We start from the raw sequence: 17,070 nt of genomic DNA, 5'->3' as shown, positions 1-17,070 counted from the left end.
TCAATCTGGTGATCCTTAGAGCGGTCACGCTGTGCCTAGGCTTATACTTGTGCCATGCTCTCTGTCGTTCGCGATGGAGAACCTTCGGTTACACCCTTCGGTTTCTGCCTTTTCTCTCCACCAATTTTTGGCAGAATCTGCGACAGTCTCTTATGGAGACTCCAACACAGAAGCCTAACGGGTCTGAGGTGTCCATGGCTAACTGCTGTGTACGCGGTCCAGCTCCCTGATCTTTGGGTCCTCTGGGGCAGAGCTTAGTGCAGGTGTCCCAGCCGCCTCCATATCTCCCTCACTTATCAGTTCTGCATCGTCAGCAGAATCACAGCACAGCGCCACCCGGTGGCCAAATAGGCGCGTTACAATAACACAACACGGGAAACGGACTCTGATTGGCTAGTTCATCACTTTTCCCATTTCTAAGATGGCGGCTCGTATCGGAAGAGCGTTACTTTGCCGTTTTCAAAGATGGCGCTCGGAGTAATAAGGCCCCGCCTTCTGGGTAGTGACGAAGGACGTTACGTGTGACGCTCTGTGCAGAACCCGACAAGGAGCGATAACAGAGGACGGAGGGAGAGATCTGCGCAACATGAATCTGAAGCGGAGCCGGGACCGGTTGTATAGCACTCGGTGCTGCGGCTGCTGCCATGTCCGGACCGGGACCATCATCCTGGGCACGAAATACATGGTAAGCGCTGGGCGGACGGGCGGAGCACTGCTGACAGCAGGCAGACCAGGGAGCCGCTCCGGGCGGTGTGCTGGAAGAGTCTATGGAGGAGGTGTATGTACTGCATGGGGCAGGAGGGCAGCTAGAGGTGGAGGAGGGGGCACGGCAGGGGCAAAAGGTGGAAGAGGGGGCACGGTAGGGGCAAAAGGTGGAGGAGGGGGCACGGTAGGGGCAAAAGGTGGAGGAGGGGGCACGGCAGGGGCAAAAGGTGGAGGAGGGGGCACGGCAGGGGCAAAAGGTGGAGGAGGGGGCACGGCAGGGGCAAAAGGTGGAGGAGGGGGCACGGCAGGGGCAAAAGGTGGAGGAGGGGGCACGGCAGGGGCAAAAGGTGGAGGAGGGGGCACGGCAGGGGCAAAAGGTGGAGGAGGGGGCACGGCAGGGGCAAAAGGTGGAGGAGGGGGCACGGCAGGGGCAAAAGGTGGAGGAGGGGGCACGGCAGGGGCAAAAGGTGGAGGAGGGGGCACGGCAGGGGCAAAAGGTGGAGGAGGGGGCACGGCAGGGGCAAAAGGTGGAGGAGGGGGCACGGCAGGGGCAAAAGGTGGAGGAGGGGGCACGGCAGGGGCAAAAGGTGGAGGAGGGGGCACGGCAGGGGCAAAAGATGGAGGAGGGGGCAGGGGCAAAAGGTGGAGGAGGGGGCAGGGGCAAAAGGTGGAGGAGGGGGCAGGGGCAAAAGGTGGAGGAGGGGGCAGGGGCAAAAGGTGGAGGAGGGGGCAGGGGCAAAAGGTGGAGGAGGGGGCAGGGGCAAAAGGTGGAGGAGGGGGCAGGGGCAAAAGGTGGAGGAGGGGGCACGGTAGGGGCAAAAGGTGGAGGAGGGGGCACGGTAGGGGCAAAAGGTGGAGGAGGGGGCACGGTAGGGGCGAAAGGTGGAGGAGGGGGCACGGTAGGGGCGAAAGGTGGAGGAGGGGGCACGGTAGGGGCGAAAGGTGGAGGAGGGGGGCACGGTAGGGGCGAAAGGTGGAGGAGGGGGGCACGGTAGGGGCGAAAGGTGGAGGAGGGGGGCACGGTAGGGGCGAAAGGTGGAGGAGGGGGGCACGGTAGGGGCGAAAGGTGGAGGAGGGGGGCACGGTAGGGGCGAAAGGTGGAGGAGGGGGGCACGGTAGGGGCGAAAGGTGGAGGAGGGGGGCACGGTAGGGGCGAAAGGTGGAGGAGGGGGGCACGGTAGGGGCGAAAGGTGGAGGAGGGGGGCACGGTAGGGGCGAAAGGTGGAGGAGGGGGGCACGGTAGGGGCGAAAGGTGAAGGAGGGGGGCACGGTAGGGGCGAAAGGTGGAGGAGAGGGCACGGTAGGGGCAAAAAGTGGAGTAAGGGTAGAGGACCTGTGTCATCAGAATAGGGAGGGGGACGTGTAAGGTTAATACAGGACTGCAGGGGTTAATCATTTCCTGAGCTTTGACATCAGGGAGTTTTTGGGGTTGTTGGTGGGATCCTGTGCCGTTCCCTTCCTTCTCCCATTTCCTATATACCTCTTATATATTCTTAAAACTCTAGAAAACTTTTGTGTCTGTATTGGGGGTCCCTAATACAATGCCAAGGTTACCCATAGAGCTTATTGCTGGACATAGTATGCTTTCCGGTACCCCATATCCTATTTATTTTGTAGTATGGCACCACCATATTGGGCAGCCCTGTACAGATAATATCACTGTCCCATATGGGACTCACAATCTAAATTCCCTGTCACACTATAGTTTTGCATGTTTGTCCCTGTACGCGCCGATAGGATTTGCACTACCTGCATGTACTGAGTCTGCAGGCCGCCATTGCACCCAGTACGGGCCTATAGCAGGGGGTGGGGGCCATTATTATGGTGCTGTGGTTCCTGAAGTGGTATAATGGTCTCTAGTAACTGGTGCTCTGCCTGTGTATTCAGTATATCAGTGGTGTAATCCATGGCGGTAACATCTCCTGACCTGCCACACAAGTAGACGGACCATTCCCATCATTTCCTCCTACAGTAAATCCTCCGCTGACAGGCTTGGCCTTAGTTGTGTTTTTTCCTGTTCACTTCCCATGAGATTGCTTGGACTCCCTAGAAGTGACCTTTCGGTAGAGTCGTCTTGTCTTACAGACGCGGGACCTTCTTTTTCGTGAAGCCGCTCAGCGGCAGTCAGACAAGGGGAGTGTTAGGTTTGAGTAATCTGAATGAGCATTGAAGGGACAGTCTTCCCCGGCCTCTTTGCCAAAAACTCTATATCCTGGACAATCCCTTTAAAAAGGACCTTTCGCGTCCTCTGGCACCCTCAGCTATTCTGCTATAAAGCTGACAGCGTACTGAATTCGGCGCACTGTCCGTTTATCTGATGTTCGCCTGGACACAGGAGATATCGGTGCTGGTAGTTTTGACACTGATATCTTTCCACTGTCAGAAGGGTGGCCCTTAATGCTCAGCCTCATCGCTGGAACCCGAATCTAGACAATATGGAAGCTGTGCTCAGAAAGGAGGACCCCGCACCATTCATTGGGACCGCCAGAGATGGCTCCCGCATCTTTTCAACAATTGCTCCTTTCAGACTCAGGAGTCGACACCCCATCAGAATTGGGACCCCCACGGATCTCCAGCTTATCCCCTATCCCGATAAGTTACTGTGGTGGGATAGTCCCCTGGGTGAGCAGACAGTTGTCACTTTGCCTCCATGTTGTTCCTGCACATTTATAAGCAGATGATCTGTCTGGGATTCTTCTTTTGTAGACAAAAGATCTTTCATCCTCCGATCAGTCAGAACGTTCCAGCACCTCCGACTCCTTCCTGTAACATTTCTGAAGGTCACGAGAGTTCAGTTTCAGGCGACACTGGAAATTCTTGTTCCGTGCAACATTGCCCTCACCAGAGATGACATGTCCCTGCGCTAAACTCCAGGCTTCTGGCACCGGTGCTATTGTAATGGGGGCTGAATGTTACTGAGCTGCAAACAGGCCGTGTGATGAGTGACCCCCATGTCACTGAGCTGTGCAGTAGAAGGCGCTGTCACGTGCTGGTTTCGTTTTTGCTGCAGTTTTTTGAGCCAAAAGCAAGAATGGCTATAAAAGGAATGGGAAATATATAAGAAGTTCTTATTCTTTTACCTTCTGCTCAATCCACTCCTGGCTTTGGGTCATAAAACTGCAACAAAAAGCTGTTTCTACAACATAGGGCCTTATCCTACAAGTGATTTGCAGGGTTCGAGTAGTCTATCATTATACATAGTTGTCTTGGGAGTATTAATTTACTTACCTGGTAGCGGGGAGGCTTTTGACAGACCTGAGGGTTCCGATGACATCACAACTCCTGGGTCATGTGATCAGAGGCAGCATTCGGCTCCCCAGTTGCTCCGGCCCTCTCCTCTGCCGATCTCATAGATATTATCTGTGCTATGGAGGCCAGCGGACCTTATATAGTAAAGCCAGCACCTATAGTACAGCTACTTAACTACCTGTAAAATTTGGGAAGGAAGGGGATGGAGCAACCCGGGGAGACAAACGCTGCCTCAGATGACATCACTTGAACCCCTGTGCCCATCGTATGCATCCCTGGGACCAGATAAGTAAACTAATACTCCCCGGACAACCCCTGTTATATACTACTAGCAATACCCGCGGCCCCTTTCCTCCTGTGTGCAAGAGACCTACAGCGTAGCCCCCACGACCCCGTCTTCCAATCCCTCCAACCTCTTTTTCTCCCCCTGGACCTCCAGCAGCAGCACCAAATTCAATCCCCCACTCCCGGGGACCTTGTCGTGGGTTTTGTTCCCTTGACCTCCAAGCTCCAGATTTCATTGAGCTCAATCTAATGTCGGGTTCATTGCAAAAATTTTTGGTCATAACAATAGGGCTCTTAATGACCTTGTATAGGCTTGGCGGGTGCACGACCTACTTGGTAGGTTTTATTATTGTTGTTTGGTAGGTTTTGTTATTTTGGATCCCAGGCCCAGCAGCTGACAGATCTAGATAAGAATAGCCATCTCTCAGCTTTGTAGCTGCTACACCCTCCTCGCCCTCAGCTGAGGACTCGCGTGGTTCAGTACGTACCAAGGAAAGGGGAATCGAGAGTGGCGGGTATAAGTATTTGTGGGCGGATAATTCGGAATAATATCTAGCCATCTGTATTCTCTCTGCTTCCTTTCTCTTCAGTATCTTGTACAGGTATCGTGGCTGATCTATATTGGGGGCTCATCCGATTTCCTCCAGTAGCAGATTTCAGGGGAAAGTAGTAATGAGTTGTTTAATTTTGGCATCTCAAACAAAGTATGTCAATTTTTTTTAATTTTTTTTTTTGACAGTTATTAAAAATGGTCAGACAACCCTTCCCCCCTCCAAAAAAAACAGGCTTGTGAATATAGCGATGTGATTGGCACAGATGAATGGAGCTGCTGCTTCCACGATCCTAGGTAACCTATGGATCAAAGTTTGCAATGATCGTTTGGAAGACGCCAGCATTATCACCAATTCTGTTTGGGGTCGTTGGTCTGTGTGCCCACCAGGACTCCAAACCCCAGCCTGACTCTGACTCTCGCTCCTGACTTCTTCATAAATAGCTGATAGCCATGGTCATAAGTGGTAAATATCCTCTAATTCATTAAGAAAACCCTAGTAATTAATTCCTATGATAGTAACAATGTAACATAGTATTATATAGTACTGGCATGTGCATTGAGCTGCGTCCATGTATGCAATTGCTGCTGGTTGTGATCCGCCGTGTGTGTGCTGCTTTCCTTTTCCTCAGTCCCCTCTACTGCGGCAACCACCCCCTACTCCCACGGCTCCCCCGCACTCTCTACCATGGGCTCCCACTTTCCTCCCGCAGCAACCCTCGCACATATCACTCCCCCCAGCCCCCGTGGAATCCCTCCTTCTCCCCCCTCACGCGTCCCCCTTCTCCTCAGGGCCTGTGCCCCTGCATGACCCTGGTCTCCGGTCATCCACCTCACCCCGGCCTCCCCCCACAACCACTGTTCGTGGCCCCGGGCTTCCGCGATCTGCCGCATAGCGTGACGGCTATGCTCCAGCAAAGCGGTAGCCGGTGTATGGTGGTAGCAGTGTATAGAGGCCAGATTGTGCCGGGCTGCAGCGCTTACCCCTGTGAGGCTGTGGAATCACCGAGCATGTGGTGGCGATGGTCTCGTTGCGTGGCTGCCTGTAAGCTGGTGATGCTGCATGTCGGGTCCTCTGGCAAGCGTGCGACCACCGCCATGTTTTTCATCCTGTGGCTGGGCCGATGGCTCTGCCCACACAGCAGTGGCAGCCAATTGGGCGGCGGGACAACAACCTGGGATGACGTCATCTCAGGTCCTGCAATTTCAGCAGAACGGCAATGTTGCTGTCGCGCCGCCCGGGAGTCTAGGCGAAAAGTCAGTAGCCTATGTTTCAATCTTGGACCTAAGAAATATGTGTCTCAAATTTCAGGCGAATCTGTTCAGCCTTTTACACGTGATTGAGGAACAAACCTCCAAACCCACAAACTTTCACATTTATTACCATATTATAATATTAGTAGGAATAGGATTTAGGATTATACTTGGATATGATTTTAAATTATTTTATTTTGAAGAGTAATCAGTAACTTTTTTTGTGACTCCACCTAAAACTGTCCTGTACTCCAACCCCATGACTGTGACTCCATAGCCCTGGTCCCCACTAGTGTTCCTGAATACCCTAGCACTTCATGTAACATACAGTACGTAACACATATGACCAGCATTACTTTGTGTTATTCTTGAAGGCGTTTCAGTGCCAGCTTCATTACAAATACAAAACGGGGGTTCTTCATTCAGGTCCCCTGTACCTCACCATGAATTGGGCTCTGCTTCCCAGCGATTTCGCACTTTTCCAGGGTTGCTGTAGATTCTGGGATAGGCAGGCGCAAGTGTGTTGCTTTCGATTATTTTATCTATCATGGATTTGCACTATTCTACGCCAAAACAGTCTTGTAGGATATTTAATAAACCTCCCCCATTGTCTGAGTTCATCTTAAGAGTGGGAGGGGGTTTACCGAGCAGCAGAGATTGTAGTCCTTGGAAGACCTTGACTTTGGTGCTGAACTAGTGTTTACCGCACATGGCATCACTTATGTTAAGACCTTGAGGAGTTCTGGAGAAACTGATAAGGAAACTGCAGAAATTCTCCTGAACATGGGATTGTCTGCTGGGGATCATTCCTGATGTGCGGGAGAAATTCTGTAATAGGGACCCCAAAAGAGGATACTGACTTTTTCAGCAGAGTTTTAATGCTGAAAAAGCCACCCTCTGTTTATACTCGAGTCATGGTCCAACTCAGGGGCGTAACTCCCATGGTAGCAGCTGCGCAGGGCCCGCTACCACTGCGCTTTTTTTTTGTTAGGCCGTTACCTGGCAGGGGCTGAAATCGGTAAGTGAGGCCACGGGCCCCACAAGCACTATCATACTCAGGGCCATTTCGGTCCCCCGATTATAATCATCGGTGTCCCAGGAGAGGTCAAAAACACTGTTACTTACCTGTCCAGGCAGGCTTTGGGCCTACTTGCATGACGTCACATGACCAGGACCTGCTTCCATATGCATCGCAACGCAGGCCCCCCGGTCACATGATGTCATTGAATATGGCCGACTACAGAATATAATAATTGTTCATGGGTGTCCACAATTGAGCATAATACTGTGTGCAGGGGCCACTATGGGGCATAATACTGTGAGCAGGGGCCACTATGGGGCATAATACTGTGAGCAGGGGCCACTATGGGGCATAACACTGTGTGCAGGGGCCACTATGGGGCATAACACTGTGTGCAGGGGCCACTATGGGGCATAACACTGTGCAGGGGCCACTATGGGGCATAACACTGTGTGCAGGGGCCACTATGGGGCATAACACTGTGTGCAGGGGCCACTATGGGGCATAACACTGTGTGCAGGGGCCACTATGGGGCATAACACTGTGTGCAGGGGCCACTATGGGGCATAACACTGTGTGCAGGGGCCACTATGGGGCATAACACTGTGTGCAGGGGCCACTATGGGGCATAACACTGTGTGCAGGGGCCACTATGGGGCATAATACTGTGTGCAGGGGCCACTATGGGGCATAACACTGTGTGCTGGGTCCATTTTTTATTTTATCCTGATAGAAATGTATCCTAATATTCCCCCACCGGCTTATACTCGAGTCAATAAGTTTTCTGAGTATTTTGTGTTAAAATTAGGGGCCTCTGCTTATATTCGGATTAGCTTATACTTGAGTATATATGGTACTTAACTATATGTCTTTTACACTGGTCATACACATAAGATTACCACACACAGCTATCTAATGTGTAAGGAGGCCTCCGAACTCTCCTGATGGCAGGAGGTCAAAGAAGATAAGGACTGGGCATTTGGATTTCAATATGCCTGATCGTTTTGTTCTCAGAGGTGCTAAAGGGTTACTCTAGTTCATTTTTGATAACATACTGTATCTTCAACACTAAGAAACCAGTGGGAGTCTGACCCCCAGGGCCTCCACTGTTTAAAGGGGCTGCAGTGCTGATGTGAGCGCCGTGACCCCTTCACTGTTCGCATCGCATGCCATTTGTAGTGGTCATGCCGTGTAGTTACAGCCTCTCCCTATAGAAGTGGATAAAATAAGGCTGTAGTTCATAAACCTATGAAATAGACAGCGTTCAATGTAAACCGTGAAGGGGTCATGGTGCTCGCTCGACGGATTCTCACACCACTCATGTAGATTTAATCAGATTTTTTTTTCTTCTGTTGTCAGCTGTTTGTTTGGAGGCCTCTTTAACATGACTGTGCAATAATTGTAATTTTTATTTTTTTTTTACGTCAGATATTTGTTTGGTAGAAAAAAAACAAAAACCAGGAGCGGATTACTCACAATTCTGGTGGAACTGGTTCTGAAACCAAGTGTTCTGCCAATAAAGTAGTGTTGTATCATTGGGGTGGGGGGGGGGAGAGAGAAGAGAAGCTGAGCTCTGTGATATATAGGATAGAAGAGAGAAGCTGAGCTCTGTGATATATAGGATAGAAGAGAGAAGCTGAGCTCTGTGATATATAGGGTTATATGATAGAGGAGAGAAGCTGAGCTCTGTGATATATAGGGTTATATGATAGAGGAGAGAAGCTGAGCTCTGTGATATATAGGGTTATAGGATAGAGGAGAGAAGCTGAGCTCTGTGATATATAGGGTTATATGATAGAGGAGAGAAGCTGAGCTCTGTGATATATAGGGTTATAGGATAGAGGAGAGAAGCTGAGCTCTGTGATATATAGGGTTATAGGATAGAGGAGAGAAGCTGAGCTCTGTGATATATAGGGTTATATGATAGAGGAGAGAAGCTGAGCTCTGTGATATATAGGGTTATAGGATAGAGGAGAGAAGCTGAGCTCTGTGATATATAGGATTATATGATAGAAGGAGAGAAGCTGAGCTCTGTGATATATAGGGTTATATGATAGAGGAGAGAAGCTGAGCTCTGTGATATATAGGGTTATAGGATAGAGGAGAGAAGCTGAGCTCTGTGATGTATAGGAATATATGATAGAGGATAGAAGCTGAGCTCTGTGATATATAGGGTTATATGATAGAGGAGAGAAGCTGAGCTCTGTGATATATAGGGTTATATGATAGAGGAGAGAAGCTGAGCTCTGTGATATATAGGGTTATAGGATAGAGGAGAGAAGCTGATCTCTGTGATATATAGGGTTATAGGATAGAGGAGAGAAGCTGAGCTCTGTGATATATAGGATTATATGATAGAAGGAGAGAAGCTGAGATGTGTGATATATAGGGTTATATGATAGAGGGAGAGAAGCTGAGATGTGTGATATATAGGATTATATGATAGAGGAGAGAAGCTGAGCTCTGTGATATATAGGGTTATATGATAGAGGGAGAGAAGCTGAGCTGTGTGATATATAGGGATATATGATAGAGGAGAGAAGCTGAGTTCTGTGATATATAGGGTTATATGATAGAGGAGAGAAGCTGAGCTCTGTGATATATAGGATTATATGATAGAGGAGAGAAGCTGAGCTCTGTGATATATAGGGTTATAGGATAGAGGAAAGAAGCTGAGCTCTGTGATATATAGGGTTATATGACAGAGGGAGAGAAGCTGAGCTCTGTGATATATAGGGTTATAGGATAGAGGAAAGAAGCTGAGCTCTGTGATATATAGGGTTATATGACAGAGGGAGAGAAGCTGAGCTCTGTGATATATAGGGTTATAGGATAGAGGAAAGAAGCTGAGCTCTGTGATATATAGGGTTATATGACAGAGGGAGAGAAGCTGAGCTCTGTGATATATAGGGTTATAGGATAGAGGAAAGAAGCTGAGCTCTGTGATATATAGGGTTATATGACAGAGGGAGAGAAGCTGAGCTCTGTGATATATAGGGTTATATGACAGAGGGAGAGAAGCTGAGCTCTGTGATATATAGGGGTATATGATAGAAGAGAAGCTGAGTTCTGATATATATTATGGAAGTTGAGCTGTTGTCAGGATTTCACACTGACCATCCACTACACTTTACAATACATGTCGTTGGATTTATAAAATCCCTTCCCCATGTACTAATACAAATCCGCCCAGGCTCTAGGACATGCTGTGACTTTTGTTTCCCTGCAGCACATTACTTTTACCCAGTGTAACATGACATCTGACTGCACATGTAATACACAGGGTGTTCATAGTGCGGAGAGCTTCCATAGGCCCGGATAGGAGGTCCGGTGCTGACTTAGGCTCCTGTACTCCTGGTATAGCACTGCGCTCCTTGGGATATACTTTGTGTATACGGTCTTTGTGCTGTTTGCAGGGAGTTTGTTGTCGGTGCTTCAGCATTTGTTTTCCCTACAGATATGAGATTGTTGCCTGGGAGCGGCAGGAATGTGACTGCAGACTAGAGCGCAGCTGCGGGGGACCGCTAATCCGGGCGGCTACGTACAGTAGTACAGATATGAGGATGGGCACACTGACATAGCCATAATAGTCAGCCATTATCTGTCAGACACATACTGCTTTTTCTTATTTGTCTTGACTATTTTTTTTTTTCGGTCTCCCTTTTAGGTGGTGAACCTGCTAATGGGAATCCTTCTGACTGTGAAAGTCACCCACCCTGGCACCGTGCCCACCGTCGATATTCAGTATGAAGTTATTGGAAATTATTATGCCTCAGAGAAAGTGGCAGGTATAGTATCTGTATATGGCGCTATCTCGTGAAACACCTAAAAATGTGCAGATAGAGCGTTTCACAGTAAGTGTCCAGGCTCGGGTTTGTTCACATCTACATTGGGTCTTGTTCCGTTTAGGGACAGAAAATAAAACCAAAAAGCAAGAGGAGGGCAGATCGCACCCCATAGTGCAGCAGCCTTCAGCACTCCAGCTGTATTGAAACTACAATTCCCAACAGTTGAGCAAGTGTCCATGCTGAGAAGTGTAGTTTAACAGTCAGAGTGCCGAATTGCTTATCCTTGCCATAGAGTATAATTGGACCCGTAAGGTTACTATTCTGGCGCCTGCCGTTTTTCTGGATGAAATGGCGCAGCTTGTTGTGCTTACAGTAGAACATCTGACTCGGATGTGACCATGACCTAACAAGTCAATGGAAGTAATGGTGTTTTTAGAAGTTATGTGGTCACGTATGGTAGGATTTCTATAGGATAGGCCATCAGTATTAGGTCATTGGGGATCCAATGCTTGTTGGAGAGACAGCGCCACATGGGTAAGCTCCATTCTACAAGTCATGGATCACACGTTTATTAGTGACGTGTCTCCTTTGCAGCTCAAGCTGTGAGTAATCCGTAGCACTCTGAACAGGATGGCCTCTTCAAACCACGGGGGCACCAGGTGTCAAGCCCTCAACATTGTAACCTTAACCATCAACATTGTAATTCATTATAGTCACCCCACCGATCACAATAACAGGTGTTTCATGTCCCCAGGTTTTTGATTCCCACTTTATTATTTCCGTACAGACTGAATATATACGGTCAAGTAAAGTGCTTGGCTGTCATTGTCAGTCTCCTAGACGGCGAAGTGGACACGCAGACAGAGAGAGATGGAAGGGACCTGCAAGGGTATGTTCGCACGCGGCAGCCTTTTTCTACCGTGTGAACATACCTCATGGCTAGCTGCGACGGAATGCTGATACAGTGCGCCTGGATCCCGTTGCGGCATTCCCCTCCAGATTAGGCCTGAATGAATGGGCTTATTCGGGAGGGAGTCTCGTGCTGTGGACACCGCGGCTGAGTCAGCTGCGGGAAGAAAGGATATGTCGCCTCTTTTCCGCTACTAGCTAGCAGAAAGAAAGAAGCAAGCGGCTCCATTGAAGTCAGTGGGAGCCGTTTTTGGCAACGGATTTTGAGGCGGATTCTGGGTCAAAATCCACTGCCAAAAACTTTGTGAACAGACCCTTAATGTGTGAGTCTGGGACAACCCAGAAGAATTTATCCTCTATCCAAAGTAGAGAGTTTATGGGTGGTGCACTTGTATTGTGACTGTCTGTGTAACATCCCGCTCTTTGTTTTGCAGAGAACGCCTGCGTCCTGTTTGCCATCTCCCTGCTAATGTTTACAATGAGCGCCATGATGGTGTATGGAGCGATCACTGTGAGTACTGAGAACCTGCCAAAAAATCCCCACCATGGTACCATAGCTGTTATATGACCCGTGTTTGTAGCCAATTCCACAGTTTTCTAGGCAGTCACTCGATAAGAACAATTCTCTTTCATGTGATTGGGACTTGCAGAAATTCATGTGCATGTATGGCATGGTCTTTCGATTGCAGAAATCTCTCCATGGATGCTGCTACATGTAAAAATCCTGTAAGACCCCCATCACACAACAGAGTATGCGTCCGATCTGCGGCCCAAGTTTAAAACGGAATTCAGTCGAATGAAACTTGGAGATGCATTCACGTCTGTAGGGGCTTCCGATCTGTTTTGTTACATCAGGGGTAGGGAACCTTTGGCTCTCCAGCTGCTGTGAAACTACAACTCCCAGCATGCTCCATTCACTTCCATGGGAGTTCCCAGAACAGCAGAGCCAGTATGCATGCTGGGAGTTCTAGTTTTGCAACAGCTGGAGAGCCGTACGTTCCCTACCCCTGCGTTACAGCGATGTTGGGCGGGATAAAGTCGGTCCTATCCTGCTCTGTGTCCTTGGAACGGGTCAGAATCCTCCATAAACGTGAATGTGACTGCAAGCTCTGCCCTATAGATTATAGGGTCTGTATTTTGGCCACAAATTCTGCTATGACCCAGAACAGTATCATCAGGAGTCTATGGTGCTGTAGGTTTTGGATATGAGAACCGCAGTCGAAGAGAATCGGTGGCAGTAATGTGGACCATATAATACTGCAGCATTACAGCCATCTGAATTTGATCTAACCCTCACACCTATCAATCCAAGCTGGCGCCCCTTTCATTTGTGTCACATGGTCTATATCGGGGCATGCCCTGGGGTGGAAGTGCTGGGTTGTGATACAAGATGTCTCCTTTCCTTTTCTCATAGCACCGTGGTGGATGGCTGATTCCATTCTTCTGCTATCAGCTGTTTGACTTTGCCCTGACGTGCCTGCTCGCCATCAGCTCTCTCACATACCTGCCAGGAATCAAGGACTATTTGGAGCAATTGGTGAGTGATTCCCGATCCTTGTGTCATGAGGGATGATTTCCCAAAATAATAAGTGGAGAGATGTACTTCCAATCCATGATGTGGTATCAGGAGAGGGTAGTAATGGGGGATGCACCATTGTTGTGGGTGCTTTGTTAGAGATCTCGTTCTTTCATGGCCGCATGTTGGTGTACATGGATGGGTAGTTGACAGGGGCATTGCCTGGGGATGCGTGTCTGCACATCTGGGGGTGGGGGATGTTTGGGATGATGAAACGGGTGCCTGTTCTCTTGGACCTATTTCCTGCGCTATAATAATTTCTGATTTTGAGGAGCAACGTGTTATTGTTATCTCAGGTTTACCTTTCCTGTCTCCCCCACCCCTCCTTATTCCTATCCCCCATTCCATTCTTTTATATGGATTCATTTAAAAATGTTAATAAATGGTGTGCCAAATAATTGTTCCTCTGTTCTCTTGTAGCCGGAGTTCCCATACAAGGAGGACATGCTTGCAATGGACTCCAGCTGCCTCCTCTTTATTGTCCTGGTGTTTGGTGCATTAGTAATCATCCTAAAGGTGAGTATATGTGATACAGTCTAGACATGGCTAGCGACCGTCTGCTGTTCTGGGTCACCACCACTAGGCTTCAGCCATAGTCAGCGACTACAGATCCGCTCTGGCTAGATTCAGAAGCCTGGGCTTTATTGAGCACATTTCATGACACTTGACTTTATCAAGTATTTTCCTAGTTAAATCCATGGATTGGATTAATATCATGCAGAGAATAGAAAATAAGAATTCTGCCTCATTGTAGGTAGTCTTTACATGGTAAAAATAATAAACTGACTATATAACATTTGTATGGCCAATGAATTTCTAGGACCTATATAGGGATAGGTCATCCTATTGCTAGGGGTCCGAACCTTTGGACCCCCCCACAGATTAGCTGTTTGAAATGTCTGCCGTGGTCGCAAGTCTCTTCCTTTTGATGTTCATCGGTCACGTGTTAAAACATAAGCTCCGTCCCATTGAAGTGAATGAGACTGAACTGCAATACCAAGCACAGCCCTGGTACACGGTATGCCTATGTGCTTGGTATGAAGTAAAGGCTGATCTGAATGCTGCAGCCTCTTCAACCAGCTGATCTGGGGGGGTTCTAGCTGACAGACCCCCACCCTTATTGATGACCTATGCTGAGGAGAGATCTCAGTAAATAAGTCCTTTTATAGAGCACCTGGTAGCCCTGAAACCCAAATAAAGGGGTTATCCAATTATGGACACTTACTCCCTCTCCACATTGGGGATAAGTGTCTGATTGCTGGGTCCCCCAATGATCAGCAGGATGGTGGACCAAAAGTCCCATTTACTATGGGGAGTTTTGGTTCTCTGTGGGACCCGGTGCTTGGATCCTCATTGATCAGACACTATCTTTCTGTCCTGTGGATAGGGGATAAGTGTCTAGAATGGGACAACCCCTTTAAGTTATATGATTGTCCAGAAATGGTTTCCTGTAGAGGTGAGCGAACACTATTCAAAACAGCCGTTTCAAAATAGCACGCTCCCATAGAAATGAATGGACGTAGCTGGCACAAGGGGGTTAAGCGACCGGCCGCCGGCAAAGTCTGTGTGTCGGCCGCTTCCATTCATTTCTATGGGAGCGTGCGCGGCTGTTCCGAATAGTGTTCGCTCATCTCTAGTTCCCTGTGGTAGCTGCTTTTATGCTTCGGGCCTCTGAGCCCAATGTGACGTAATAAATGTCCATGGACTTGCCAGTATATCCATTACACAGGACGCCCTACTTATGGATTTAGATATCCACATCTCAGCCTTATTTACACTGAGAATTGTGTAACACTGTCCTGAGGCCCATAAGATCATTATATAGCACAGTGCAAGGAATCCACCTGGCAATAGGATATCCTGTGCACACTAGTCTGCGTTTCTTGGCAGTCCAAAGGAGACCTAAAAGTGTTTTCCTACTATAGACATTTATCAACCATCCGCAGAATAGGAGACAAGTGACTGAGCAATCACCAGAACGGGGAACCCGGAGTGACCCATAGGCATGGAGTAGTCTTGTGCATGGCTGACACTTCTCCACCCACTTCTGTAGGACTGACCGAGATCACCATTCCAAGTCCTATAAAAGTGAATGCACACCGCCACTTCTGCATTAGATAGATAGATAGATAGATATTTGCTTTCTGCCGATCAGTACTTGGACTTGATCAGTAACATTTCTTGTAACATGTCTTGTGTTTTCTACTTGCAGGCCTATCTTATCAACTGTGTGTGGAACTGCTACAAGTATATAAATAACAGGAACCTGCCGGAGATTGCAGTGTACCCCGCCTTCGAGACCCCTCCACAGGTAACCACATATGTCCTACATAAGCCGCCAGCCGCTGACATTGCAAGGATGATATTGCAACTGTTTGTTTTTTTTCTATGAACTGATCATGGGCAAACGTTAAGATGTTTCATAAAAAGTTTTATATCTCCTGGCCTCTAGTGTAAGGAACGCACAGTCATATAGACTATATTCTAATCTATAAGAGATGAGTATGTGGGCACAGCTACTGTGTCTAAAATCAGGAGCAGGGCAACAAGTGATACCCATTGTTCCACCCTATTGAATGCTGCAGTCAACACTGACCTTTAACCAGGGAGTCTGGGGGTTATTACTTAGTTTTTTTTTTGTTTTTTTTTATGTCCTTGGAGTTGTGCAATATTATATACAGCTGAAATGCTGACAGAGCCCTGAATTCAGCCCTGTAATGGTATACACCCGGGTACCAATATCCCTCCACTGTCAGAAGGGTGGAGCTTACTGCTCAGTGTTATCACTGGACTGTGAGGATTGTCCCCCCCATAGCCTTGTACTGTCTGAGGGACACAGCCCAGTGATGACAACACCGACACCTGTGACAACTAACACACACACACACACACACACACACACACACACGGATTATATGGTCTCCACCACAGCCACCAATTTATTTTTTTAAGGAATTTTTTAACCAATAAATGTGACAGTTTATCACACTGATCATTTCTTTCTCTTGCAGTACATCCTACCTTCATACGAGATGGCCATAAAGATGCCAGAAAAGGAGAAGGACCCTCCCCCGCCTTACATCCCATCACAGAAGGATGTATAACCTCCCAGGGCTCCTCCCACGCTTTACCTAGTGTTAACACCGCCCCTGCTCACCCTGCAGAATATCCCCTCCCCCCCTCCCTCCCCATTCTGAAGAGACGTTGTTATTTTTTATGTAACCCGACGCTTGCGTTGCCTTAACCCGAAGATGACTTACACATTTTAAGACAATCTCTTACTGATTAACGTTTACGAGGGAAGTAGTTTTTTGGGGGAAGATGATTATTGGTACTTTTTTTATTATATTTCATTTGTTTTGTTTTTTGTCGTTGCTTTTTGTCTGTCTTTTCACGCCTTAACCCTTTCACTTTTGGAGAACCTTGTGACATATCGTTGACAACGCTTTGGTGATCCTCTCAGCAGTGAAAGATTGAATAAGAAATATTTTTCTTGAGTAAAATAAAGAAAAAATAATAATTAAAACTACAACTTTGACCTTTTTTTGCTTTTTTACTTTTGAGTTATGTTTTCTTTTGTTAATAAAGATGCTTCAAAGAAAAAAAAAAGTAGGAAATAGACGCTTAGATAGGTCCACATAGTGGGTTGTCTGTTACCATGGAGACTCATAGGTCTGCATAGGGGCTGTATGCCCAATACGGTAGGAGAAAACAGCAGTTCTGTCGCCAAATA

The 17,070-nt window shown here is 48.1% G+C and overlaps 1 protein-coding gene across 1 annotated transcript; it reads left to right on the top strand.

Annotated features, from left to right (window-relative positions):
- The first annotated feature begins 513 nt into the window (after window positions 1-513).
- Window positions 514-16,869, top strand: LAPTM4A (lysosomal protein transmembrane 4 alpha). Its single transcript, XM_075269175.1, has 7 exons — window positions 514-685; window positions 10,732-10,852; window positions 12,196-12,272; window positions 13,176-13,298; window positions 13,758-13,853; window positions 15,550-15,648; window positions 16,349-16,869. Exons 1-7 carry the CDS (start codon window positions 587-589, stop codon window positions 16,439-16,441), a joined length of 708 nt encoding a protein of 235 aa, XP_075125276.1. The 5' UTR covers window positions 514-586; the 3' UTR covers window positions 16,442-16,869.
- Window positions 16,870-17,070: the final 201 nt, after the last annotated feature.

This window comes from Leptodactylus fuscus, chromosome 3 (assembly GCF_031893055.1).
Source record: "Leptodactylus fuscus isolate aLepFus1 chromosome 3, aLepFus1.hap2, whole genome shotgun sequence".
Lineage (NCBI taxonomy): Eukaryota > Metazoa > Chordata > Amphibia > Anura > Leptodactylidae > Leptodactylus > Leptodactylus fuscus.
The sequence above is the reverse complement of the archived record's forward strand: the minus strand, read 5'-3'. Positions and strand labels throughout refer to the sequence as shown.

Bases quoted from the DNA above. Each gene is read 5' to 3' on its own strand.
- LAPTM4A (XM_075269175.1), top strand. From the start codon at position 587: ATGAATCTGAAGCGGAGCCGGGACCGGTTGTATAGCACTCGGTGCTGC. The intron at 686-10,731 runs GTAAGCGCTGGG...TCTCCCTTTTAG, and splicing joins TCCTGGGCACGAAATACATG to GTGGTGAACCTGCTAATGGG. The intron at 12,273-13,175 runs GTGAGTACTGAG...CTTTTCTCATAG, and splicing joins TGGTGTATGGAGCGATCACT to CACCGTGGTGGATGGCTGAT.